Source organism: Lycium barbarum, chromosome 11, assembly GCF_019175385.1.
Source record: "Lycium barbarum isolate Lr01 chromosome 11, ASM1917538v2, whole genome shotgun sequence".
Lineage (NCBI taxonomy): Eukaryota > Viridiplantae > Streptophyta > Magnoliopsida > Solanales > Solanaceae > Lycium > Lycium barbarum.
Window position 1 is genome coordinate 15,477,062 of NC_083347.1, and position 27,684 is coordinate 15,504,745.

At 32.9% G+C, this 27,684-nt stretch overlaps 2 protein-coding genes across 2 annotated transcripts; both read right to left on the reverse strand.

Moving 5' to 3' along the window:
- Positions 1-14,606: 14,606 nt before the first annotated feature.
- LOC132620340 (uncharacterized) lies at positions 14,607-19,076 on the reverse strand. Its single transcript, XM_060335003.1, has 6 exons — positions 18,679-19,076; positions 17,123-17,255; positions 16,910-17,013; positions 16,647-16,818; positions 16,430-16,561; positions 14,607-16,097 (listed from the first exon to the last, which is right to left on the reverse strand). The coding sequence occupies exons 1-6, from the start codon at positions 18,717-18,719 to the stop codon at positions 14,844-14,846; spliced, it is 1,836 nt and encodes a 611-aa protein (XP_060190986.1). The 5' UTR covers positions 18,720-19,076; the 3' UTR covers positions 14,607-14,843.
- Positions 19,077-24,464: 5,388 nt separating this feature from the next.
- Positions 24,465-25,849, reverse strand: LOC132617339 (NDR1/HIN1-like protein 6). The gene has a single exon (XM_060332330.1). The coding sequence runs from the start codon at positions 25,577-25,579 to the stop codon at positions 24,926-24,928; it is 654 nt and encodes a 217-aa protein (XP_060188313.1). The 5' UTR covers positions 25,580-25,849; the 3' UTR covers positions 24,465-24,925.
- Between the last annotated feature and the right edge of the window lie 1,835 nt (positions 25,850-27,684).

Sequence of the window (27,684 nt, forward strand, 5' to 3'; positions counted from 1 at the left end):
TATTTGCATTCTTCTTATTCCACCATCTCTTCCCATCCCACCATAAGACAACTCCCAAACTGCCATAGCCCTATTTGATTTTTTCTTACCATAGGGAAAAGAAAAAATAATCACAAATTGATCTCTTTAAACATGCTGCTAATTACATAAGCTTTTTCGTTGATATATGTCAATATTCTTGTTTCCAAAGCTTCGTTGCTGACTTTGAATGCCTCACCTAAAATATTCTTTTTTCTCCATTTTTGTGTTTTTACTTGCTCGTTCCCTTTCCTTCTTGAATCACTTCCTTTTATGGTATTGCATTTCTTGATTATTATTTTTTTATCAACAAACCCCATTTTTTCATAGAAAAAAAAAAACTATAAAATAAAGAGTTACTACTGAGATGTCAATTGATTATGATTCATAAATCTGCAAAAATATTATTCATCTTGATTTTCCCTTTTCACGTGTCATTGTCCGATTTGGGTGATAATTGGGTGGGACTAATTGGAATAAAATTTCATGACTAGTGAAATCTACAAGCAAACTATCCATTTGATTGTGCTTTACATTACACTATTGATATATCAGGTGCTGATAAATGATTGAGCAAGTGGCCGGAATTGTTTTCCGGCTAAGTGAAGAAATTGAAGGATTATCTTTTGTTTCTTTTAGTGGTGTTGAATGATTTTGGGGGAAGATAACAGAGATTCATGAGAAAGGAATATTGTGGATGAAAATGAAAGGAAGACAAAGGCGTGTGGGTGACAATTTGCCTGCCATGGCTTATTTACAGAGGTAAAAAAAAAGGGGAAAGGGTTACAGGGAAAGAAAGAGAGTTATTATAATTAATTGTATGGTATCTAATTAAGAAATGACACTTGTATATCTTAGTCAAACTTTGACTTATTTTTTTGTCTCACACGACTATACGAGAGTGAGCACACTTGCCGCGCCACATCATCACTTAAGGGTTTATAATTCCAATTCAAAATAGTACGGGGTTATAGGTCCCCCGTAAAGTATAGGTGTGTTACTGGTAATTCGGGACAAGTTTGAGGGTGTTTTTATGCATTTTCCCTTTTTAATACTACCAAAGCTTAGAGTATACTGTATAGTGATATCAATGGGAGTTCTCCGAATAATAAGCGTGTTTTCAATTCTCACCGTTCTCTTTTTTCGATCCCCAAATTTTTACACACTCAATTACTCAGACCCAAGCTTAGAACGAAACTTGTCATTTTCCAATCTTTGCTCGAATTGTCCCGTATTGTACTCAATTTGAAAGCTAGATCACTTCTCTTATTTCTCTTCTTCAACCCAGTTGCATCTGATTGTTAGTTGACAAACTCGATTTATTGTTGTGTCTAATTTTGTAAAATTTGGATGTGAATATCAGATTAGATATAAGGTAACCTATCATTATTGAACAAGCTTGAACAAGTGAGTTTGAATTTTGAATATAATTTTTTGTGAGAAATTTGGAGTGGCTAAAGAGCTTGTTTACGAATTCTGAAGTCGTTTGATGGAGATTCAATACGAGTTTGAACAATTGAAACTCCAGAAGAAATTCGTTTCTTTAGCTAGTGGCTTATTATATACTTTTATACATGGCTATAAACTTTTATACAATATAGTTACATTGTTTACATATATGTATATAAATTTTGTGTAATAATGTAAGACTGCATAAATATTGTAAAAAAATGTTGGAGATACTGAAAATTGTGATTACTTAAATGCAAAGTGTTGTGTTGAAATATGTATTTTTGAAAATTTCTCTATTGTAATAGGTGAACATTAAATCTAAAAAAGGCAAGTAATTTTGAAGAACTTAAATGTAATTGGGTAAATCCTTACCCACACGGGCTGTTTACATCAAATTAATACAATTTATTATGGTTGAGTAATTTAATGAAGTGAATATACATATTAATTATTTATGATTAAGTGAAAGTTATATATACTCTAAACACATGACATTTATTCATTGATACGATGTATACACGTGATGTGAGTTTTTACCATATAATTGAGTCGAAGAGAACAATGATTGGGAAAGGCAGAATGAGAAATGTGTGGGATTAGTATATCCACGTAATCACTAACTTTCGGCAAATGACTTTAAAATGTTTTAAAAAAATGTCAGGTATAAGTCGTTACCAATTTCCTCAACAAAAAGGTCAACCAACAAAACTGTGTTTGTTGGGTGGGTCGGCGGAAAATGGCACGTGTCGGTGCTCACTAGGTCAGTTCATCATTTTCTCCTAATATTTTTCGCAGGTTCCATCAACACGTGGGAACCTACCACAAAAAAAAAAAAAAAAAAAAGGAAAAAGAAGCTATGGTAATTCTCCTTGATTTGTCAACAAAATATCTATATTTATTTCACTTGTGCAAATATCTCCAGCTGTCGAGCTGAGCTATTTCGATATGGCTATTATGATAGTGTAATAAAAATTTAAATTAAGTGAAATTTATCTTTTCAATATATCAAACAATGTAGTTACTGGCAATCATCTTTTAAGTAACTCGATGAGACATTTTCACAAATGACTATAGTTTGGACGTTGTTTGAAAGGCGTAGTGATACTTTCATTAAGTATCATTCATAGCTATCAAGTATGTTGCTGTCAGGTGTATTTTGATGTGTTCAATTCGGCTGCATTCAATTCACTGTATTCATTTATAGATACTTTTATACTTTATTCAATTAACAAAAATAAAATAAAATATAGGGATATTCGGACGGATTCAATTCACAGTATTCATTTGTAGCTACTTTTACATTGTATTCATTCATAGCTACTTTCGCATGATATTCAATTCGGCATTATCCAAACAACAAAATTCAAAAAATACAGGGATTTGCAGAAAAAATCTCCTTCTGAATACATAAACACAGGCAAAAATACAAAAAAAACATACTGTATTTACATTCAAAAATGCAGAATACACTCAAATCTGGCCAGATTTGAGCCGTTCAGATATGAGAAATATAAGAAACAAAATACAGCGAGCAAGGTCAGCTGGAAAAGCGGTCTAGTTACCGCCGGCGTCGGCGGTGGAGGTGATGACGACAGCCAGATCTGAACTCGAAATCGTTGCAGATCTAGCCATTTTCTCCACCATGGCCGTCGATTGAGCTCTAGTGAATATCAAATCTAGCGAGTGCGAGGTGATGACGACGGCGACGAGGAAGATTTGATGACAACGACAGCAATTTGGAACTCGAAATCATCTTCATCTTCTTTCACCCAAGAACCACCGCCACCGTGAACTTGCATATGTTCAAAATTAAATTCTAGTAGACATCGGTGGAGGTGATGATGAAGGCGACGAGGAGGGACTGGCAACAAGATCGTCGTCAAGCATCGGAGACGACGGTGGCAGAGGGATTAAGGCTAGAAGAAGAAAAGAGGAAGAGTAAGGTTTAAATGTGTATTTGCTCGAAAATATGTGTAGCTACGGTAGGTATATAAAGCTAGGCATAGACAATCCTATGTGACACCTCTCTATGACCTCTATTGGCATTTATCTTTTTTCTCCTTTTTTTTGGCTTTTTCCTATTTTTCTTCCAATTATGTGCTATATTAAAAAGATCAAAAGTCATTTATGTGTTATGTAAGTGGATGCTCCAAATTGAATGACTGATTTATTTCTCTCTATGTGATGTTAATATTCTTAATCTCAAAAGTAACTATTAAATTAAAAATAAATATAAAAACCAGCCCATGTAGCGGTAATAACATGACCTCAATGTTAAGGTTTAATTGTCTAATTAAACATGATAGTTAATGCATATTGAATGTCTATGTTTCTTCATCTTCCCCTCTATAATTCCCCCTATAGTAAGACGTGAGATTATTTGTAACACATTCCAATAAAAGATAGGAGTAATTGCTCTTGCATTTACCTTTACATTAAATTTTCGTAGCAATGATCTTTATATTTTTTTGGATATATATTCTCTTCATTCCTTTTCTACAGAAGGAAATTTTCTTTGTCCTCTTTCCTGCTTATTCAATTTGTTTTAACCTCATGTCAGCTTCATTTTATGAAAATATCAAGATGGCCGATGGGTAATCTATATATAATACAAAAATAGGCATAAACAAGGTGATGTGACACCTCTCTAAGCCTTATGTTAGCAGCTATATCATCTATCCATTTTAGCTTCAACAGTTGTAACCCAAGAAAAATATTCTTCAACATTGCATTCGGGAAATTCTTCACCGAAAGTTAAACTATATATTTTTTGAATTATTATTATAAACTTTGAATAGTCACGATTTATATTATGAGATTTATGTGTTAATGAATATTTCGTATCTTGATTGAACTTATTTGTTTGTGTCGTTTCCCCCCGCATATTCAAATGGATCAAATTCTTTACAGGTAAAGCCGTAAAGGTATATGCTAAATTTTTTATTGAAAAATCTATTCTTTTGAATCCAATTATTACTTCTTACTCAATAGTTGTTGAATTTTGATAATTTGTGTCATGCCATAATCTACATAATGAATGCAGGACACTTGAAATCAATTCTTATTGGGTAAAGGTATATGCTAATGTTTTGGTTGAAAATTTTACTCTTTTGAATCTATTAATTATTTCTTACTCAGTATTTGCTGATCAGAAGCCTGGACACTCTGTGATATCTATCTCGACATTGAATATATTTCTTCCAAGGTAGTTATATTCACTCTCTAAATTCATGAATGTTTAAATTTGGTTAGGTATATGGCTACCCATGAACTAGATTCTTGTGACATATATTGTTTTTTTTTTTTTTTTGCTTAAATGATTTTTAGAAGTTAAATCTAATTAAAAGAACCAAAAACATATGGTAAAACAAAAATTGAAAAAGAAGGAAATGGCTACGAGTACGAAGTACGAACCACGCTCCATATATTAGGATTTTAAGCAATAATTTAAATATTTAATGATAAAAAATAAAAATATTAAATAAATGTATTACTATAGTTTATTGGTTCTTTTCGTACTCATAATAAATTTGTTTTCCAATTAAATTGTTTGTTCTTTCATGTTCCTAACTATATTGGTACTTTTCGTATTCTCAAATTAAATTATAATTAATTAATGTGTAATAATATCTATGCTTCTTCATATCTTATAGTAATATGTTTTTACGTATTATTTATTTAATATCTTATTATTTTAAGTTGAGGTATTAAATTTTTTTATTACTTATCTTTGTTATTAGGAAGTTAAAGTAAAAAGAAAAAAAAAGATTTGACATTTAAAAAAAAAATGATTGCATAGGCAAGTAAGAAAGGAAAAAAAAAAGGTTAAAGATAAGAGGGTGAAAAAAGAAGGAAATAATGTAAAAATAATAGAAGAGATTCGTTCAATTAGATACTTATATACATATATTAAATGTATAAAGATATAACCATACTGCAATTATACAGAGGTTACAACTGGTTTAGGAGAATAATTTGAGGCCTATTGAGACCAAAACTGATTCAACAGAGGTAATATCTATGCTAAAAGATGGACACATTCCCTATAACTCTATTATTTTTGAATGCATTTCCTTGGTGAGCGAGCTGGGGACATCTAGTGGTAAAGCAAGTCTACGGTGAGCAGAACAAGGTGGTAGATTTGCTCGCAAAAGAAAGAGCAGGAAGAGGCTTTTTGACAACGCGAAAATCATTGTAGTTCCTCTGGTGTTTGTAAGCGGCGCTTTTTGGGCAGAAATTTTAGGAACTACTTATGAACGTGAAATTAGTTTTTGTAATGGTCAATCTTTTGGAATGTCCCCTATTATGTAACAGGCACAAGATACCTGGATCCTATGTAATTATGTGCATATAATATATATGACAGTAGTGTATTCTATCCAAAAAAAAAAAAAAAGAATATAATTGGCTAAACTTGAAATATTTAAATTTAAAAATTAAAAAGAAAATTTTAACAAAATTAATGTTTCGATGAGCGGATTGATTCACTAGTTAAATAAATATAGTATGATGTGAACACAAGATACTATAAGTATTTTCTTTTTGGGTTATCGATTGTTGAAGTGTGACTTTTGCCAAATGGAAATTAATTAATCCATGATTATGTTCAAAGACTTCACGGAGATATCAGTGTTTTGCCTATCAATAATTAGACTAGCTAGACTTGAATAAGTGAACAACCGACCGAAAGAAAAAGCGGACAGAAAATTAATGTAGGAAAGACGTTAACACAGTGGAAATTAAAGCAGGGAAGCAAAAAAGTTTATTAGGTAATTAAATAAATTATAAAAAAATAAGCAAAAAATTAAAACTTACTAAAAGTTAGGCATGTTGTGTTATGATTTATTATTCAGCCAGTTTAGTCCAAAAAAAAAAAATTTAGTGTGTAAATTAAGGACCAAATTATTTATCAATAATGTACGTTTTAACCCGTTCAAATTCAGTTCAACCTATCTACTTGATACACTCATGCACATATTTAACACGATGAAAGTCAAGAGATTTGTGTAGAAGCCAATGGATTAGCAGATATTAATATCATTAATAATGTGACAAAATTGAGAGAAGTCATTATCTTAGACCCCTCCATCATTGATGGAAACTCACCAACCAAAATCTATCTAAATAGATTAGGTGTCCAAAGCATGCATGAAAGTGTCATGCCCCTTTTGGATTGCCTTATTACATGGCCACAGAACAAAATTAATCATGAAGGGAGTGGTTCTCCTATCCTATAACAACATTATTTGACCATGGAACTCTCTAGAACTAGCATCTTTCTCATTCGACATTGAAATTTTCTTCTTCTTTTCTTTACTTTTTCATGTTCCTTACCTTTAGAATAAATATTGGATGGTGTTAGTTTCACTTCCAACGAGATAATGGAGTAAAAGGAAGCTCGTAAAGTTAGAATATGTGTAATTGACCTTTTAGGATAAGTTTAAGGGTTTTGTAGTCTTTTTTTTTTTTTTTTTGTTCCATAGAGACGGATTCAGAATTTGAAATTTATCGAGTTTTGAAGTATGTTATATGTATATATTAAGTGAAGTTCTCAACAAATATACATGATTTGAATCAAAGTTATTGGAGTCCGGTGAACCCGTACTTTTCATGGTAGCTGCACCCTGCCCCTGCCTCCCTATTTGTGATTGAACAATTAATACAATACAATCAAATCAAATAATAAGAATATATCAAACTATAACAAATGATACAATCTATTTGAACGCCTTATCCAAAAAATAATACAATACAATATATTATGTAACCTGAGCAACAACCAGTCAAACAAGCTATCATCAACTCATATTTTCCTGACATTAAAAGACAGACAAATTAAATGTGCCATTATATAATTCTTTTCGCATTTTAATATCTTTTTATCAACGGAAAGAATTTCAATAATCAGGCCAGGAAACCATTTCCGTTAAAGAATTCTCTACTGGAATGGTTTTTTGCGGGTCGCTTTCTTTTGGAAAGAGTGGTTTGTGAAGATTAAGTATTTTAATACTTTGTCCACTTCAAACCACATTTTAGAATAATTTAACCTTTAACTAGTAATTGACAAAGCAAAAGTCTATGAGGTGGTTTTAGTGATTAGTACTCGTAGGTTAGACGTGAACTTAGGTTTCGTCGAAAGTGGGGAATCAATAACTTGAGGATTAAAACTTAATCATAAGTAATTACACAAATAAACAATCCCAATTGGTCGGCTGCAATTAAAATTAATTAGTGAACTTGAGTGATTTGTTGACGAGACCAGAGTTATAATCAAATTTAATTACTAAAAATGACTTTTAGTGGCCATTTGGATGCCATTTCATTAAGGACTATGATGCTAGGGTTCCATGTCAACAAAGTCTCTCAAGATTACATATTGTAGAAAAAAGTAATTCTTTTTTCTCAAATAAGAAAGTCAATGCTTATCAGTGGCGGACCCATGTACAATTTTTGGGTGCTCCAGCACCCATTAAATTCAGTCACGGAGTGTATAGCTGTATATAAAATATAAAAGAAACAGATATAAATAGTTAATAGAGCACCCCCGAGCTCAAAATTCCTGGATCCAATACCCCCGAACTCAAAATCCTGGGTCCGCCACTAATGCTTATTAATGGTTATTTAAAGACCTACTTTTTTAGATATTTTTTTTCCTACTAATTATAATTACATTGAAAGGAATCAGACAAAGTTTGACTTTTTAAAGTCAAATCCGTGTAATTGGATAGAATCAATTATAAATGTTTTTGGATAATTAATTGAAAGGAGTCAGACAAAGAGCCCGTTTGAATTGGCTTATAAGTTGCTTATAAGCTGTTTTCAGCTTTTTTTGAGTGTTTGACTGGTCAGTTTAAAGTCATTTTGTGCTTAAAATAAGCTCAAAATTTTTTTTGGCCCATTTGACTTAACTTATCTAAAGCAGCTTATAAGCTGAAAACAACTTATAAGCCAAAAATAAATAAATTAGACTACCCCAACTTATTTTTTTTAGCTTATAAGCATAAGCCCATCCAAATTGGCTCAAAGTTTGATTATAAAAAGTCAAATCCGTGTAATTGGATAGAATCAATTATAAATGTTTTTGCTACAAAGATATTTTTTTGCTTCGAAATATCTCATAAAGTAAGAAATTTTGGGAAAGTGAACATAATATGTTTTCTTGTTTATTTTTTACAATATAAACACTATTTATGTAAATACTATTCCTACAAGAGTGTTTCTGAAATAGAGTTCTAATTATTTGATGTTCTTCATGCAACCCTTTTTTTCTTGGTCATGTCATGCAACCCTAAGCACTCGGACTATACACGTGATTTAAAAAACATTTTCATTTTTCTATTTTGGGGGGGGGGGGGGGGGGGAATGTTGTGCTCCTCCTCTTGGGAAGGGAGGAAGAGGGGAAATTGCTGTCGGAGGTATTTCATATAAAAGTTTATAAAAAGAATTCAGTCATCTAGCGTAATAGTTTGCAGTTCTCACCGGTGTATACTTATAGCCTGTTTGGCCAGTTTTATTTTTTCTCAAAAGTGCTTATTGTCACTATTAAAAAATGATTATTTTTTCACTGAAAAATTTTCAATGGCTATTTCCCACTGAATATCGGTGAGAAAATATAAATAATAGAATTTTCACATGGAAAAATTATGAGGTTTCCAAGCGTTACAATGAGAACCTGTTTCCCACCATGCATTTTCCCAGTGAGATTGTTTGGTGGAAATGAAATGGGAAAAACATGATTTATAGCACAAATTTCCCATTGAATGTCGGTGGGAAAAATCACTTTTTCTATTAGTGTCTCCAATAAGTGCTTATTTTTAAAAAGAGATGTGTTTGGTCAAGCTTTTGGGAGAAAATAAGTTATTCTAGAGAGTAGCAAAAACAGTTTTTCAGAAGCTAAAAAATTAGCTTTTGCCCAAAAGCACTTTTGAGAAAAATACATTTAGGATCACTTGTTAAAAACTTGGTCAAACACTAATTGCTGCCCAAAAGTGTTTTTTAAATTAATTTGCCAAACACAAACTAATTTCGCCAAAAAAAATATTTTTTTAAAAAGCACTTTTGAAAAAATAATTTTTAAAATAAGTTAATTTTAGAAATTTGGCCAAACAGGATATTAATGCATAAATATTATAGTGATTATATACTGCATGCATAACGACTAAAGTTTATAAATAAAATAAAAATTAAAGTTATCTTTTTGTTGTTGAACTTGTTGGACTGCTACTAAGATAATTATTGCATATCGTTTTACAGGGTCGTGGCCTCAAGATAACGTTTGCGTTGGGCCTTCAAGGAAAGAAAGCTCAGGTATTTTGCATTTTTTTGCGCGGATTGCCTTCTTTTGGGGTGGTCTTTAATTTTTGCCCCCATATTGCTAGTCTTTAATCTTTGCTTTGCGTTGCAATCCTGAGCTTCGCGCAGGAATCATGAGGTTCTAGGTTTGAATCCCCGCTCAAGCATAAATTAAAAAAAAAAAATCGCAAGACAAGGTTTGAGTCGCATGTATGCCGGACCCGACACACTTGTTAAGGAATAACCAAAGTTACGCCGGACTGGGCATATTCATGCCTTATGGGCAGACTTGGCATAAGCATGCCGAGTCCGGCATAACTTTGGTTATTTCTTAACAAGTATATGGCGGGTCCGACATACTTATATGCAGACTTTTAGTTAAGCCTTAACTAAAAGTCTTTTCCTAGTTATGCCCTACGGGGCAGACTTTTAGTTAAAGCATAACTAAAAGTATGCCCCAGAAGGCATAACTTTTCCTTAAGACATAGATTTTGCCTTATAAGGCAAATTTTTAGTTATGTCCTAAGAAAAAATTTCGCCTTATGTGGTATACTTTTAGTTATGCCTTATAGGCCAGACTTTTAGTTAAGACATAACTAAAAGTATGCCCCTAAGGCAGAACTTTTCCTTAAGGCATAAACTTTGCCTTATAAGGTGGAACTTATAGTTATGCCGGGTCCGGCATAACTTTAGTTATTCCTTAAGGAAAAAGTTTCGCCTTATGGGGTATACTTTTAGTTATGTCTTATGGGGCACACTGTTAGTTAAGACATAACTAAAAGTTTACCTTGAAAAGTAATAAAATAATATTATAGGGAAAAGGACATATATGGCCGGTCGGCCATAAATAATCTCACCATCTAACCCAATTTTTCCCAAACCCAAATTATACCCACTAAACTAATTCCATCCATTAGCCAAAATTTAAATAGAACAATTTTTACATAAAAACCCTAACACAAAAATGTTTGAGGCGATTTTTATATATAATGTGTGTCATTTATGTATAAAATATGTATCAGTACCATTGTTTTAAAAGGCAGTGTTAGGACTCGCCCCGAGGCTCGCCTCGGGGCAGGGCAGTGGCAAAACGCCTTGGGGCTAACGTGCGGGGCTTAGTTCCTGTAAGGCTTACGCCCTAAGCGCCCAACCGTACGCCCTAAACACGCCTAACGCCCAACGCCCAGGGCTCGCCTAACAGTTCTTACACAAATTATATTTTAAATTCCTTAATTAAAATCATTCACCCTCATAATTGTTTTACAAAATAATGCTACTTAATAGTTTTTCATCTATAGAAATAGAAGATTGAGTGTAAATCATATAACAAGTTGTAGTATTGGATATTTACTATTTGAGAACGTCGTGAGGGTGAATATCACATAATTTTTTTTAAAAAACACTCATAGCGGAATTGTACATTTTCACTTGTCATTGATCATAAGTCCTATGTATCAGAATTATCATATAATTTTATATTTTGTTCATGAAGAAGTTATGTTTTAATTGTAATATTGATAAATTTTATTGATTATTTGCTTATAGGGAGATAAAATGAATAGGATGATAGTAATAATGTTTTAAGAAACTGTGTTTTTTTCCGTGTTTGAAAGTTAAAATGTTAGAATTGTTTTGCATTTCATAATAGCTTTTATTTCATTGTATTGTTTATACTTGTAAAATTATGTTATATATAATTACAAGTTATAAGCGGTGTATAATGAATTGCTTTGATCATTTTTTTTGTGAGGATCAAGCGCGCGCGCGCGCGCTCACACACACACACACATATACATACATACATACATACATACATATATATATATATATATATATATATATATATTTCATTTATTTACAGTTTTCTTTTATTTTTTATGTAATTTTACCTCTTTAAAAATAGTTATTGTAATTATATTATTTTAAGAAATACTAAAAATTAAATACCCATGGGGCTTACGCCCCGTGCCTCGAGGCTTACGCCTCGTCGAGGCGTATGTAAAACGCCCCGCCTTACGCCCCCGCCTTTTAAAACACTGATCAGTACCTATCTGTAATGTATAAAAACTGTATAAAATATGAATCACTAAGGTATGTATCATTTTTGTATATAATATGTATCATTTGTGTATATAATGTGTATCAACACATTGCAACTGCCCTATATAGAATAGAAAATTGTATCATTTTTGTATATAATATGTATCATTTTTTGTATAAAAAGTGTATATATAATTCTAGCATGTGTATATAAATTGTATCAGTCTTGTATAAAAAATGCATCATATGTATAAAAAATGTATAATAGAAATTGTATCATTGTGGTATATAATATGTATGTATATGTAAAAAAAAAAAAATCATATTATTATTGCATAATATGTGTATAATAAATGTATAATTAACGTATAATTTATGTAAAATAAAAGTAAGATTAATTCCAACATATGTATATAAAATGTATAATTCTTTTATATAAAGTGTATATATAATCCAACATGTGTATATATGCATTAGCAGCCTGGGCTATTGGCCGGCTAGCCTTGGCATTATTTTGGGCCGACCGGACATTTTTTGGGATTACTTTGGGCCGAGCGGACTCCTGAGGGTATTAGGCCCAAATATTGGCCAAATGTGGCATTACTTTGGGCCATTGGACACATAGTGTCCTTTTCCCAATAATATATGCCTCAAGGCAATGTCTACCCCCATCGACAGACTTTTGGTTAAACATAACTAAAATTCTGCCCGTGGGGGCATAGCGAAATTTAAACTCTGCATTGCGATTTTTTTAAAAAAATTTTGACTGAGTGGGGGTTCGAACCTGGAACCCATGGGTTTTAGCCGAAGGGCAAAATTTAAAGATTACAAATATGAGGGGCAAAATTTAAAAGACCACCCCAAAAGAAGGGCAATTCGCGGTATTTTATTTAAAGAATGGCCAATTCGAGTAAACTTCAAACTGTTTGTTTGCGCTCCTCGTCCTTTTCCTATATAGTTATACTAGTTTCACGAGGCGCGTGCTAAGTTCGGGCCCAACTTCAAATATAAAAAATAATATTTTAATTAAAGAAATATAATTTATGTTGGTAATAATTAAACTTCAAATAAGTATATTTTCAATATATAAAAGCAAAACTTTCATTTCACTCCTTTAATAACTTAATTTTCATTTTGATGAAATTATTTACTTCAAATTAAATACGGAGCCATAATTTGAAATATATGAGTTAAGAATCCTAAAATTTTAAGTTATTTAGTTCTAAATTAATAATCTGTACATATTTAATGAACTTTTAAGACAAATACAGAATTTGGACCAAAGTGCTACCGAATCCGATCAAATCGGTAGTTGACACTCTAATTCCGCCCAACTTCATTCTTATTTTGTGTTCAAAAGATTAATTTTGGTTAACTAAACAATAGATTTTAAACATACCATAATCTTAACTGATAATATTGTCTTTATTTTAACATTATATGGCATCATTTAATATTTTTAAAACTATCTAAAAATCATTTTTGTACTAATCTTGGTAAACACATATGGGCTCATTAAAGTATGAATATAAAGTAAAACAATTTTCAGAAATTCTCAAATTTCATAATACAAATATAAAGTAAAAAAAATGCTTGCATGTAAAAATCTATAATAAGCAACAAATGAAAACGAAGAGCAACAAGAAGCAAAAATATCTAGCGAAGAAATGACTATTTTTTAGGTTAATAGATAAGAACAACAGAAGAAAGCAATAAGGAAAATAAAGTGCGGCGGATTGGGTTGTTCCTCCCTTAACCAGGGGTCTCGGGTTCGAGCCTGGGTATGAAAAAAATCTTTGGTAGGGAGCGCTTCCCTTAATTGGATCTTATGCGACACGAATCTGTATTAGGCGAGCTCCAATGCGGGTACCGGATACCAAATAGAAAATAGATAAATAAGGCAGAATGTTCGACAACTTTTAAGAAGTAGACCATAAAAACAAAAAATAAATTTGACTTTAAAAAATAAAGTTTGGACCGAGAAGTAATTAGTTGAAAAGTTTTACATTTTTGAAAAAGTTTTGTGAGGACTACAAAAGCTCATTTGTTGTCCCTTATATATATAATAATAATGCCAAAATTCCCAGCAATAGAGACCAGTAATTATGATCTAGCTTCCTTTATAACTATATGCCAAAAAGAAAAATTGGATTCTTGGAATAAAAAAAATTGTTATATCCCACATCTCCGAATATTTGGAATCTAAGATTTAAAGTTTGAAATTTAATTTTTTGACTTTTGGGTCTGGGGTTAAGTTTGGCTAGTTAACCTCAAACCTTTGGATGAAAGTTTTCAAACTCGATTGGTTGATTTGCGAACTACCATTCAAACTTGGGCTTGAGTCCTAAAGCTAGACTTGTCAGTTCCCAACTTCAGACCCATGGACTGAACTGAAGTATAACTTCAAACCTGAGATCTCAAATTTGATCACAAAGTGGCTAAAGTAAAAATAATATGTAAATTCGATTATGTTTAAATAGCGGTCCTTCAAACGACTATTTGTACACTCCATCCAATATGGGTGAAATATGGGCTAATATTTGATGGTTCACCAAAATAGTCAATTCTCAATTGCCCAAAATTGAAGAATGTCCCCCTAAGTGAAACTTTTAGTAGAAAAAATATTCTAAATGAAATGAGAATAATGATGGTATTATAATATGTGATTCTCTTAAAAAAAAATTCCATATCAAAGCTGCAGCAATTATAAAATTATCCTGAACCACTCATAATTTAATAGTTAAGCACCAAGACAAAACAGTTTCACCAAAGCATTACTCATTTCACTTAAGGATATACCAATGAATCACCAAAACACAATATAGTTTCATCAAAGCATTACTCATTTCACCCAATTACTTCTATGAATCACCAATACCCACAGACATACACAAAGAAATCTCCATTTACAATGCAAGTATGTTTTGCTAGTTTTATGAACAAAAATTAGAAGAAAAAAAAAAAAAAAAAAAGCAACTCAAGTAATTTGTTCCAGCCTAGATTAGACGATGGCCATGCTACGGTAAAGCCTCGATTTGACACTAGCATTTCTTTTGCAGTTTCTCATTCTTGAGAGCCAGGAACTTAGCTGATAGTTCATCGTAGTCTGGTAGCTTAGGATGGATATGGCGACTTCCATATAATTCATTTCCAGGCTCTTGAACCGGGAAAGAATTTGATCGAACAAGGTTGTCAATGAGGCTATCTTTAGGCCTTTCGGGAGGCATAGTCGTTGCCCTCAAATACGGAGCCTGATTTTCTTTTCTTTCCCTTTGATATGTCATTGTTGATGATGATGATGACATCGTTGAATTACAAGTTTCTTGGCTTTCCCCTACCTCCTCAGTATCGGATTTTACAAAATGATGCCTCACTGATTGAACATCTTGACTGCAGGAAAATTGGCATTTACTAAGATCCTTTGTAGCTTTGACTCTTCTCTTTGGCACGCAAAGAGGAGATTCCCCAATATCTTTTCCATCAGCAATCCAGTAATAACATGGATGCTCCAAGCTGCAGTGATTTTCCATTGGCCCATTGCACCTCGAATTGCAGTTTGATCTGGAATGATCGTCGATGCACTTGACAAAAGTCATTGTGCTTCTGAATTTGACATAGCAAGGTTGATGACTTTCCTTAACATAACTCTTTCTTGAACTCCTTTTCCTGTTTTGTCGTTTTGGTTTGCTATCCGGAGAACTCTCACGTAAGTCTCCGTAATAGATTGTACTATCAGTGTCTGACACGACGGAAACTGCTTTCCTTCTCATTCTTTTTCCATATATCGTGTTATTCTTCCTCGAGCTTTTTGGTTGTTTTTTTGCATTCCGTAACTCACATTTTCTCTTAATGCCTTCAAAATTGCTTCCAGTATCTATTTTTAGTCTCAAAGGAACAAAAGGGACTTTCTTCACAGCAGATTCAAATTCCTGAATGTCATCCAGATATATCATCTGCTCAGGTAATTCAGCTAAATCTTCTGTAGAAGATTCTGCAGCTCTTCTCTCTATGTTTTTCTCCGAAATAAATGCACGTTTATTCCCTGTATCCCTTCCTGTGACGCGTTCAGGACTTGAAATAGGGGATTGGGATAAATAACTTTGCTGAGCAGAATCTTGAACTCTCTCATTACCATTATTTTTCAAGCAGTTCGCTGAATCATTAAAAGTGTGAGTTGTTGAGAAACACGCTGAATTTTCAGGTTTAAGCAGTCCTGTCTGTGAGATTTTGGGATCCTTTAATCTCATTTGTTCAGCTTCCTTGTAATCAGCTGCAGCATTACTCCCTTCATTTACCTGCAATTTTTGGGCATTAAGGAATTGTGTGGTGCCAATAAGAATGAAGCAGGACAAACATGTTTTTTTTTTGTTTTGCCTTAAGACTACAAAAAGAAGCAGGAATCAACGGACAATTTCTACTGCTAACCAGCAAAAATCTGACGCTAATCTATTTAACGACAGACAATTTCTGTCGCTAAACAGTAAAAATTCATCCCTAATCCTATTTCACGATGGATAATTTCTGTCACTAAATAATAAAAATCTGTCTTAATCCTATTTAATGACGGATTATCAGGATATCTTTTTAGCTACAGATTAGCGACATTATGGATTGCATTCATAATTACCTGCTCTTGATGTGATTCATTTATGTATTCAAGAAGCAAAGGTCCTTGCTGAAAGCAACTCCTTGCTATTTCATCCACCAATCTGTATTTCTCTTTTTCTGATACAGAACTTGTGCATATATTATCAATTATCTATATTCAATAAGGATAAAAGTTTTAAAAAATTAACAAGTTATAAAAATGCTCAAGGACTTTTAAGTTTGGGGAAAAATTTAACCTGATGGCTCACAAGATTCCCAGGAAGTAATTGAAGTGCAGATGTTTCAAATCTCTGACCATATCGTTCACCAAATAGCTTGCGAATCGCTACAAGCTCGGGCAAATCGCCGAGTCTTGCTGATGCAAATATGAGAGTTGACACTGCTTCATTGATATCATTGGGATAATCCCTGAGGAAAAAAAAAAAAAAACGTGAACACATAAATCACTAGTCATTACAATTACAATATTGAGGTAGATTGAAATGCTTTCATTTCTTACTTGTGTCTTCGAATATACGAAAGGTTAAAGATTATAAATTCGCAGTAAGTCTCCAATAAGTCATACACTGCAACCTTCCTTTCATCCGATGAAAGCTGCTCAACCTGAAAATTGTAGGAAAACAAACAGATTAATAAACAAAGGAATACATTAGACTAGCAGGGCAATTCTTGATAATTTTGAAGCAAAATGAGAAATCTATTTCTTGCTTACCCTTTCAGTGACAATTTCGTAATGGCCATTTCTGAGTAGCTCAGACAAATCATCCCTCAATTGCTTGATAATGCAACTTCTCTTATTCTTCAGCAGCTTAAGCCGGCATTGAACCCTTTTAATCAAATTCTTACTGTAGCAAATAACAACTACGCTATTAGGGGTGTTCACGGGTTGGTTAAAAACCAAAACCGCAAATCGATTAAATAAATTGATAGTTGTTCAGTTTTGGTTTGGTATGAGTTTGAATTTTAAAAACCGACAATATTTGATTTGGTTTGATTTTAATAAAAACAAACCGAAGAAAAACCGAACCTAACCGACCAAATAATATACACAATTTTTATAATTACTAGTAAGTGAGATCGATGATAAAAATAGTAGACCACATAAGGAACACTGGTTTTAATGATTTTTCTTAAGGTGAGATATAGGATGGTATGTCATCACTAGATACATAATTTAGAATGCTTCGTTTTGCTGATTTTTTGTCTATATATATTATTGTTTTATTAAGATACAAAATGTTAAAAAATAAAATTAAAATTAAAATTAAATAGATCAATGAAAGAAGAATTGAAAGAGAATTAACTTTGATGGATCTTATACATGTATTAATTAACTATATATGTCCTCTAAGAAAAAAAATTCATGCAATTTCTAGAGTATATGACGATAATAGTAGAGTAGAAACCATAAATTAAATAAAAATATTTAATCTTGATAAATAATTTTAAATACTTTGTTTATTTTTTCATCAGTTTTTTTTTATCTCTATTAGGCTAATGAACTTTACACCTTAAGCCCATTTCTTAAAAGAAATTCATAAATTCAAACTCATTTATTCAAAGAAACATCTATGAGATTTACCTAAATAAAGTTGCACTTATAAACTTTATTTACCTGATAAAAGCTTATAGATCTTAAGACATTTTCTGCATATTCCAAGAAAAGTATAGCTCCCACGATAAAAGGGTAATAACTGATAATAAGTTGAAAAGGGATGGAAAAGTCTTTCCTAGTCGTAGGAAAAAAAAATGGAAGAGAGAAAAGCATTAAGTTTCTGAAAAAACCGATGCAAACCGAATTAAACTGGCAGCTACCAAACCGATGGATTGGTTTTAATAATTAAAAAACCAACTAAATTGATTTGCTTTCGGTTCTAACAAAAAACAGACCCAAACCGACCAGTGAACACCCCTAACTACGCCTCAGTCCCAAATAAACCTTTTAATCAAATTCTTGCTATCATAGAAAGATAACCAATACAACGACGACAACAACAACATACCTAGTGCAATTCCACAGGTGGGGTCTGAGGCGGGTAGAGTCTATGCAGACCTTACCTCTACCTCGTGAAGGTAGAGAGGCTGTTTTCGATAGACCCTCAGCTCAAATTAAGCATTTCAAAGCAGTTTGAGAAATGAAATACGAAAATGAAGAAGACATGACAACTAACAAGGAAAGCAATACATAGGATTCAGAAAAGGAAAAAAATAAAAGTAAAGTGAACATAAGGTTTTTACACATTCTTTAACAAGCTGGTTCATGGTTACCATTTAGAAGCTTTTCTCCACCCAAAGAGTATATCAAACATGTCTGTTTAAGTTCCTCCAAGCTGACAAATCGGTGTGCTCTGTGGTCCTTATAACAAGTGAAAATGAAGTGATAAATTAAAGGAGTGCCACGTGCTACAGTGATCAGACAAGTAGAAGAAAGAAAAAGTTGATTTTTGGGCTAATTAAAGGATGATGAACTGAACCAATAGCATAAGTGGACGAAGTTGGGTAGTCATTTTAGCAGAAGGGGGTTTAGCGGATTTGAAAAGATCAACAACTAATTAGTGTTAGGAAACTGCTCCGCTTATTTCTCTACCATTATCTAATTTTATGTCTAATGAGCAAATACCATCTGCACATGTTATTTATTTTTGTCTTTTTTTTCTTCTCCAAAAGGAAAAGCACGCACTGATTTCTTGTCGTCAATTAAAATACATTTGTTTTGGAGTCAAACGAGCAGTTCACCAAATTCAATCCATTTGGGAGAAGAAAAAAAATACAAAAATAAATAATGGAGAATTTAATACGGAGAAGGCAACGAGTTGTTAACCAACTGTTAAATACCTGAAACATTCATTAGAATATGGATGCTGGAACCATCAAAGGATGATGCAGTGGATAAGCCTGCTCCTTCTTGATGGGGAGGGCTTTTTGCGGAAATGGAACTTACACGACGCGAATCCAGATGTAATCGGACTCCAATCCGAATACCAAACACCGGGTGAAATTTAATTGAATGCTCGAAAAAGTGACATGGAAAAGTGGGGTCGTTGGCTAAGGCATGAAGCTAAATGTCAGGTACCTCGCAATCCTGCACACCCTAATGACAGTCACAGTGGCACCCAAGATCTGACAACAAACTTTATTCCGAATCCAAAATTTAAATTTTATAGGTTCAGAAACAACAATCTTAAATGTTTGAATTTAATTTTTATACATATTTAACAATTTTCTTTAAGGGTTTGAGATAAAATTAATAAAGTTCTAACAAACCTATATGTAAATCCTACCTCTACCCCTGTACCACATATCTATGGTGTTTACGCCAAATCATATAATAGTTTTATCTATTAGTGATAAAATCGAATTAACAATGTGTGTTAATTAACAACGATTAAGTGACACATGTATTTATTGAATTTGTACTGTAAGCGCCGAGTGTGTGTGAGTTCAATTCAGGTGCAACTTTGTACCCCATTGTATTGTACTTTGCACTAATTGAATTCTTTCTTTTACAAGGGCATACAAGAGCTCTTGTTAACTTGATGTTTAGCTTAAGCAGCTTGGAGTTGGATACTTGTTTGAAAATTAGGCTAGTAGGTAAGCTGAATTTGCATTTGGTTGTACTTAACTGCAATATTTTATGACGCAAACCAAATATTGTTACTACTGTTAGTAAATTCTACAAGTTTCTTTTTCTTATTCCTCTTGGTCAAGGAATATAAAGCTTAGATTACTTGGTGAAGTCATGCTCTCTCTATCAGCTCAGTCTTGAGTAAATATACAAAGAAACCTATCAAATAGTCTTAGAATCTGTCCACTGATGGTCTTTGTGGAATTTTAACTTGGTATCATAGACTAAAACCATCTAAGAATTTTGGGTGACCTCTTTGGTTGATCAACATAAGGTTTTCACTCTCATGCGGTTCAAAGAAATTGAAAGGGATGAGTTCTGTTTAAATTTTAATATCTAAATTTGAGAGTTAAAAGCTTATAATCACTCAATTTTGTGTAAGTGGTCTCTATAGTCACTCAACTTTGTTTTGTCTTTTAAAAGTCACTCAACTTTGGGTAAGTGCCCTCTATAGTCATTCAACTTTGTTTTGTCCGTAAAAAATCATTCAACTTTGGTCTTTGCGTAATTGTCCTTCATAGTCACTCAACTTTGAATAATTGACCTCTATAGTCATTTTAGCTGGAAATATAATTTCCGGTACATATTTAATGACGTGGATTTTATATATATATATATATATATATATATATATATATATATATATATATATATATATATATATATATATTATTTTAAAAAATATCTTAAAAAATTAAGAATAATTAAATTTATTTATTTAGGATCCAATTCATCATAATTAGTGCATGTAATACTAATGTTTAGGATATTATTCATCATTAATACATAAAAATGAACTTAGACAATATATCTCAAGTAATACTGCAAGGCATAAATAATAGTCCAATAAAAAAATTCTAAGAATATAAAATTCTATCAAATTAAACAAGTGAGCCAATAAACCCAATTAGCCGGATTATCAGCAGTAACAACTAAAGTCTACAAAAAGTTACTGAAACAACACTAATAACAACCCAAGAAGATTTAACCATCTGACAAAAAGTTACTACCAGCATCAACTGTTAATATCAAAGAAGATTTAACTTTTTTGTCGGATGGTCAAATCTTGTACGGTTGTTATTAGTGTTGTTTCAGTTACTTTTTGTAGACTTTAGTTGTTATTGCTGACAATCCGGCTAATTGGGTTTAATGGCTCACTTGTTTAATTTGATAGAATTTTATATTCTTACCACTAAAGGATGTGGTGTAGCGGATGGGGCTGCTCCTCTCTTAACCAGAAGTCTCGGGTTCGAGTTCTGGGTATGAAAAATTCCTTGGTAGGAAGCGCTTCCCCCTGAATGGGGCCCTACGCGATGCGAATCCGGATATAGTCAGGCTCCAATGCGGGTACCGAACACCGGGTGGGAAATAAAAAAAAAGAATTTATATTATTAGAATATTATTTTTTATTATTATTTATGTCTTGCAGTATTGCTTGAGGCATATTGTCTAAGTTCATTATTTTTATGTATTAATGATGAATAATATCCTAAAATTTAGTTATATGCACTGATTATGATGAATTGGATCCTAAATAAATAAATTTAAAGCATGTTTGGATTAGTTGAGAAAAATTGGCTTAAAGTACTTTTTAAGTGCTGAAAGTTATTTTATAAATAAGCAGTTACGTGTTTGGATAAAAATGCTGAACTTGAAAATAAGTTGTTGAAAGGGAAAGATGATAGTTTAGAGTTTTTAGTAGTGAGGGTAATATTGAAATTAGAAGAAAGTATAAGGGATAAAAGAGTAAAATCGTTGATCAAACCAAAATGGCTTTTAAGCCAAAAAGGAAAAAGTTAGGGTTCCCCAACTTCTTATTTTTGGCTTATTTTAAGCACTTTTCTATTTTACCAAACATCCAAAAAAGTTAAAAATGACATATAAGCTGGTCTATCCAAACAGACTCTTAATTATTGTTAGTTTTTTAAGATATTTTTTAAAAAGAAATTATAACTATCACGTCATTAAATATGTACCGGAAATTATATAACCGGCTAAAATAACTATGGAAACTAATTACCCAATGAGTGACTTTTGGAAGAAAAAACAAAGTTAGGTGACTATAGAGACTACTTACCCAAAGTTGAGTGACTATAATGACCAATTGAGTGATCATATAAATTTTTAACTCCTAAATTTGATGGCGAAACAAGCTGGAAAGTAGAAATTGACACTTTCATATGCATACTCCAAATCTTCGAATGGTAATTGAACAAAATCTTATAGCCTAAAGTAGATAATCAAAAATCATCCACGACCAAGGTGTGCTGTGCTGCCTTGAAATTCAAAAAAGTAGCTCTCGACACGAGGGATATACAAGTAGAGGTGGACTCAGGATTTTAAGATGGCGGAAGCACCATTATCTTAACATAAACACCAACAAAAAATTTAATGACGACCGAGGAATAATACCATATCGGATCGCTCATTAATAGCATAGCAGTGACGAAAATACAAGTATATAGGTCAAATATGTGTAATAAATAAAATTTAATATAGTGAAGCAAATGAAAGAGATAACTCAGTGGCTAAGGCTGTGCAACATGTGGTGACAGTGCAGGTTCGAATCTGGGCGAACTCATTTAACGCTTTTTGTTTTCCTAAAAATAGGCTCAAAAAAATAATTAAAAGTGACATTCGGATTCGATCCGGAGTGACATGTAAAAGAAGCAATAGTTACAACCAACTTGCCCCAAAGACAATTTCGTTTGTTAGAGTGCACAATTAAATATATATTAATTTCTCAAGGTATATTCACATATATATATATACGTAATTTTTTTCGAAGGGTGTGCACTCCCACTCTTCCATGTGGGTCCGCCTCTGTATACAAGAAAGATCTGCTTTAGATTCCCAAGTTTCCACGACTGTTCTTTTTAACATCTCTTTCTATTCTTCTAATTAAGGGCCCGTTTGTCCATGAGAATTATTCATTTTTTTCCGGAATATATTTTCACTTTTTTTACTTTATGGTGTTTGGCCATAAAAATTTCAAATACAACTTAAAGTTGTATTTGAAATTTGGAAAACAACCAAAACTTATTTTTCACTCTTCCCCCCCCCCCCCCCCCCCCCACACACACACACACACTTTTTTCACTTTCAATACATTCAAACAACCAAATATTCTTTGCAAAAACTATAACCAAACACAACTCCATCTTCAACTCCAACTCCAAACTACCAAATCAAGTGAAAAATATTTGGTTTTCATGGCCAAACACCTACTTAATGAAATCCAAGTTCAAGTTGAAATTGAACAAATTTACCACAAAAAGTGTATTCTTTGATAGCACGGTTAAAGTTCTTCAGCTAAATGCTCTGTTAGAAAGGTAGGAAGTACTCTTTGATGATCATGCAACTATGTCCAGTTGAAAATCTATTCAATTCTTAATTTTTGATCAATCAGCTTCTTGAAGGACGAAGCGTAACGCTATTAGTAATTAATTGGAGATACAAAATCTAAACTACTAACCTACTAGTAGTACAAGCACTGTAGGCACAATTGATAGTTCTATATCATTGCCTCTAAAAATTTGCAGAATCATAAATCAAAGGAGTTCAGCTTTTTCTCATACTTGCTATAGTACTGTATGGCGATTGTAGTTCTTTTCATTTTCATGGACAGAATTCAAAACCATTATGCTTCACACCGCCAAGATTTGAAGAAATGGTTTTATCAGGACTTGAAAGTAGGTGTTTATACATTTTGAGTAAAAAACGAATCCTTTCTGTTGATCAGGCATAAGTCGCCCAGGCAATTTTCTTTTTTGCTACAGCACAGGACTAATTAATAAAAGATGTTCAGGAATATTTGACTAATAAATATGTTCAGGAGAAATAACAATAGGATCTTAAGTGACTGTAATTCTGTAAATAAGACATTCTTGTACGGTTGCTCAATGCACTACATATTTATTATACTTAGGAGCATTTCAGTGCCAATAATTTAACTTTTTATAGGTAGAGAAGTAATTTTCACTGGCAGAAGTATTCTCTTGAAGTTTATTGAAGTTGGAACTTAAAAATAATACTACTATATATTGATTTGCTGGTGAAGTGGACTGGGGACAAGAATAAGAAATCACTCCAGAATAGGTCTCTGAAAGATCAAATCAATATTGTGCTTTGGCAATGATATGAATATTTGTCATGCCTTGTAAATTAATATGTAGCTCTCTTTTAAGTTTTGTTTTTTGTTCTAGTTAAGGAAGGAGCAAGGAATTAAAGAACTTTCTTGATGGTACAAGGATTTCGGTAGTTCCTCCGATGTTTGCGAAGGACATTGTATGAGCAGATATTCTAGGAACTACTTTTGATAGCAAGTTATGGGTTGTAATAGTAAATTATGTAGTACCAAACTCTACAAAATTACCTATGAGTGTTACCCTTAAACTAGCAGGTAGTTGAACATATTTTTTTTATATATAATTATCCACTTGACCAAAAAAAAGGATGAAAAATTTGTCGTCAAATAATTGTGCAGATGTGGTATGACTCTTCACCGGACCATACCCAAAGCAGGATTCATGCACCGGGCTGCCTGTTACTTATGCAAATGATAGAAAAGGTAAAATCTGAATTGTGCAAGTTGCTAATTTATGCAGTACTCAAAGGGCAAATGTAACAAGGTAGGCGATCCAATCTTTATTTGTTCAGATCATGAGAAACCTTGTAAACTGCAAAAGAAAAAGCCTACAAAACTATGTGGGCTCTCAATTAATCCTTATATACTTGTATGATATATTTCAGAAACTAGCTCATTATTGATACAAGGCAAGAGAGCCATGGTTCGTTTTTCTAATGTCATGAACCAATAAATTCAACCGTACACACTTAAAAAAATGTTTTCAATATGTAAAACGATGAAGAGTAACAGGAGAGATTTTATCAGAATTTAACTTTGAACGTGGGTTTGCTATCTTCAATCTCAGGTTTCTGTCCAGGCTTCAAATTATTCACAATCAATGTGCTATTTACAAACACATTGATTTGCCTTAATTTAATATCTCGCAAAACAACTTGCACAGGTACCTTAACCATTATCTTTAATGGAATTCTCCCATGTTTCTCATTATCTTGCAATGCCTCATAAAGCCCTGATCCAAATTGACTTTTCCCCTTTAGTTCAATTTGCATTATAGTTGTATTCTTGTGACCCTGATGGAAAGCTGGTACTTTTCCCGAACAAATTGTTGAATCGCTATATGTCACGTTGATCGAGCTATCTTCCCCGTAAATAAATCCTATCATCTTGTTGGGATTATCGGCTTTCATTGTTATAATAAGATCCGCGGTGACACTGAAATCAGGTTGATATCCGAATTCCTTAACATCGAGGGATTGGAATTTGTAAGTGGGCATTTTGGGATCGTAGTACGCGTAAAAATAGAAGACGAGGGCAGCTGCAACAAGGATCATGAAAAACAGGAAGCAGTAGACACAGCAGATGCATCTAACACAACAGTTTCCTCCTCTTCGCCTTTCTTCATAGTAATACTCCCCGCCATATCGAGGAGCTTTTCCGTACGGAGGGTTATGCATTGTGGTGGAGGAAGGAGGAGGAGGAAATTAAATTAACAAATTAGGATTAATACAAGTAGTTTTTGGTGGTGGTGGACCTATTTCCTTATGGATGGAGGACCACCACTCTTTTTTTTCCGTGTTAGGAAACTAGAGAGTATTGTTATTTCAAGGGAGAAAAGAAGAGGTAGTTTGAGTAATGGATCCTATTATTGAATTGCTCCATTGGTTAAGGACATTGTTACATATGTGTGGCTAAAGATTAGCAAAAATATTGCTCCCATTTTTGGTTCTCTGCTTGTTTGCATTGTAATGATTACTGTACATCTTTCTCTGGATTTTTAAGCTCCTTATTATCCTCATGTTGAATTATACTCATACCTTACAAAAGATACATAATATTAGTGAAAAGAATACGTCCTATTTACAATAATAAGTCATAAATAGTCTCATACTCTGTCTCTATAGTATTGATTGCTACTATAAAGAAACGAGTTTATATTACATACATTGTTCGTGTAAGAGTACTTTTACACTATCAGATCACTCAAATTATATTTACAAGTAAATTTTCTTAACATGTGAGACTTGTAATATTAAAAATAAGACAGGTTACCTGCTACTAACAGATAAATGTGACGTGACATGATGGTCTAAAAGGCCTTTACACTAACTTGAACTCCAAACAATAAGAGTGACGATGAAATTAACAAAGAAAGTTCATAGGAAAAGGAAGTAGATAGAATAACCTAGAAGGGCTGCACCCCAAGAGGTGTAATGTAGGAAGCTTACCCTAATACAAGTATCAGTGGCTGATTTTACGGCTTGAACCAGTAATCAACAAGACCTTATGATTCGAGTGGGAGGAACAACACGGGTTGAGGACTGACAATTACAATCTGGTCTGAGGTTATGAGGCCGCATGAATGACAAAACAGAGACCACAGCAGAGTTCACTTTGACAACAATCTTCTTCAACTTCGTACCCCTCGAACTGTCATAGGATTCAAGCTTGTAGCTTTGCAGGAAAATATGCCTCTTTCTGGCTCGTTCTCTTCTGTAACTAAGTGAACTCCATATTATTGGACTTCTCTGCTGCTTTCTTGTACTCTTTTGCTGCTCTACAGTAGTTATATTCCGACGCCTGTATTGACGACTATGATCATCATCACCAGCAACTTCAATTTCGTTTCTTGATTCACCTGTCTGTAATTGATCCAACGGCTCGTATTCATTGACCCTTCTGCTAAAATGTAAAGGCGTGTTCCTCGCTAGACTGTTCATGGCTGATCAACCCTGAAAAATTCACTACAAAAAATCTGGAAATAGCTAAGACGCTAAATTACTCCCAGTTTAACAGATATTTTCGATAATCTTCGGTGGCTAAATAAGATTAGCAGCGGATTTTATTGTTTAGTTACAGAAATGAATGGGTGAGAGATTAGCTAACGTTCTTTTTTTTTTAGTTGTGAAGCTCTGCGAATGGGTGAGAGATTAGCTACAATTCGACAAATATATAGTATCGACAAACAACTACTAATCAACGATAACAGATAAATAATACTCCGAGGTTTACTATTTATAGACTTAAAGATTTATAAAATGTGCTAAATGCGGGGTTTGACTAGTAATCTTGCCATTTTTTGTTGATATTCCCCCCCCCCCCCGGGCCCCCCTCCCCCCTTTTTTAGATTGAATAATGGGCAAGTGATGATTGGACGTAATATTAAACTACCAGTCAAAGTCGACAATTCATAACATATAGTATAAGGCACACATTTAGAAGGGATATCGTAATTTGTGGCAAGTTATTAGATGTTACGTACGCAATTAGAAAAGAAAGAGCACAGAAACTTGGGTCAGCAGCCAAGTTTGGAGGCTTATTTTCCTTTGAATTAATTGTATATACTGTGTGTTTATTTCATCATGTTGTTGCCGTCTGAAATGGAAGTTTCCCTCTACATGATACAGTTTCAAATTTTCAACTATTAACATAGACAAGGTACTTAATTAAGAGATTAAGCATAGTTTATACCATCCCATTTTAAACTGACTGCGGCCCATCTTATCCCATTCGAATTGCCGCTGATATTAAGTAACATATCTGAAAATGCGAGTTGTGTTTT

Coding starts and splice junctions, on each gene's coding strand:
- LOC132620340 (XM_060335003.1), bottom strand. CDS start 18,719: ATGTTTGATATACTCTTTGGGTGGAGAAAAGCTTCTAAATG. Junction 17,256..18,678: donor TGGAGAAAAGCTTCTAAATG/GTAACCATGAAC, acceptor TATTTGCTACAG/TAAGAATTTGATTAAAAGGG. Junction 16,819..16,909: donor TCGTATATTCGAAGACACAA/GTAAGAAATGAA, acceptor TTTTTTCCTCAG/GGATTATCCCAATGATATCA.
- LOC132617339 (XM_060332330.1), bottom strand. CDS start 25,579: ATGCATAACCCTCCGTACGGAAAAGCTCCTCGATATGGCGGGGAGTAT.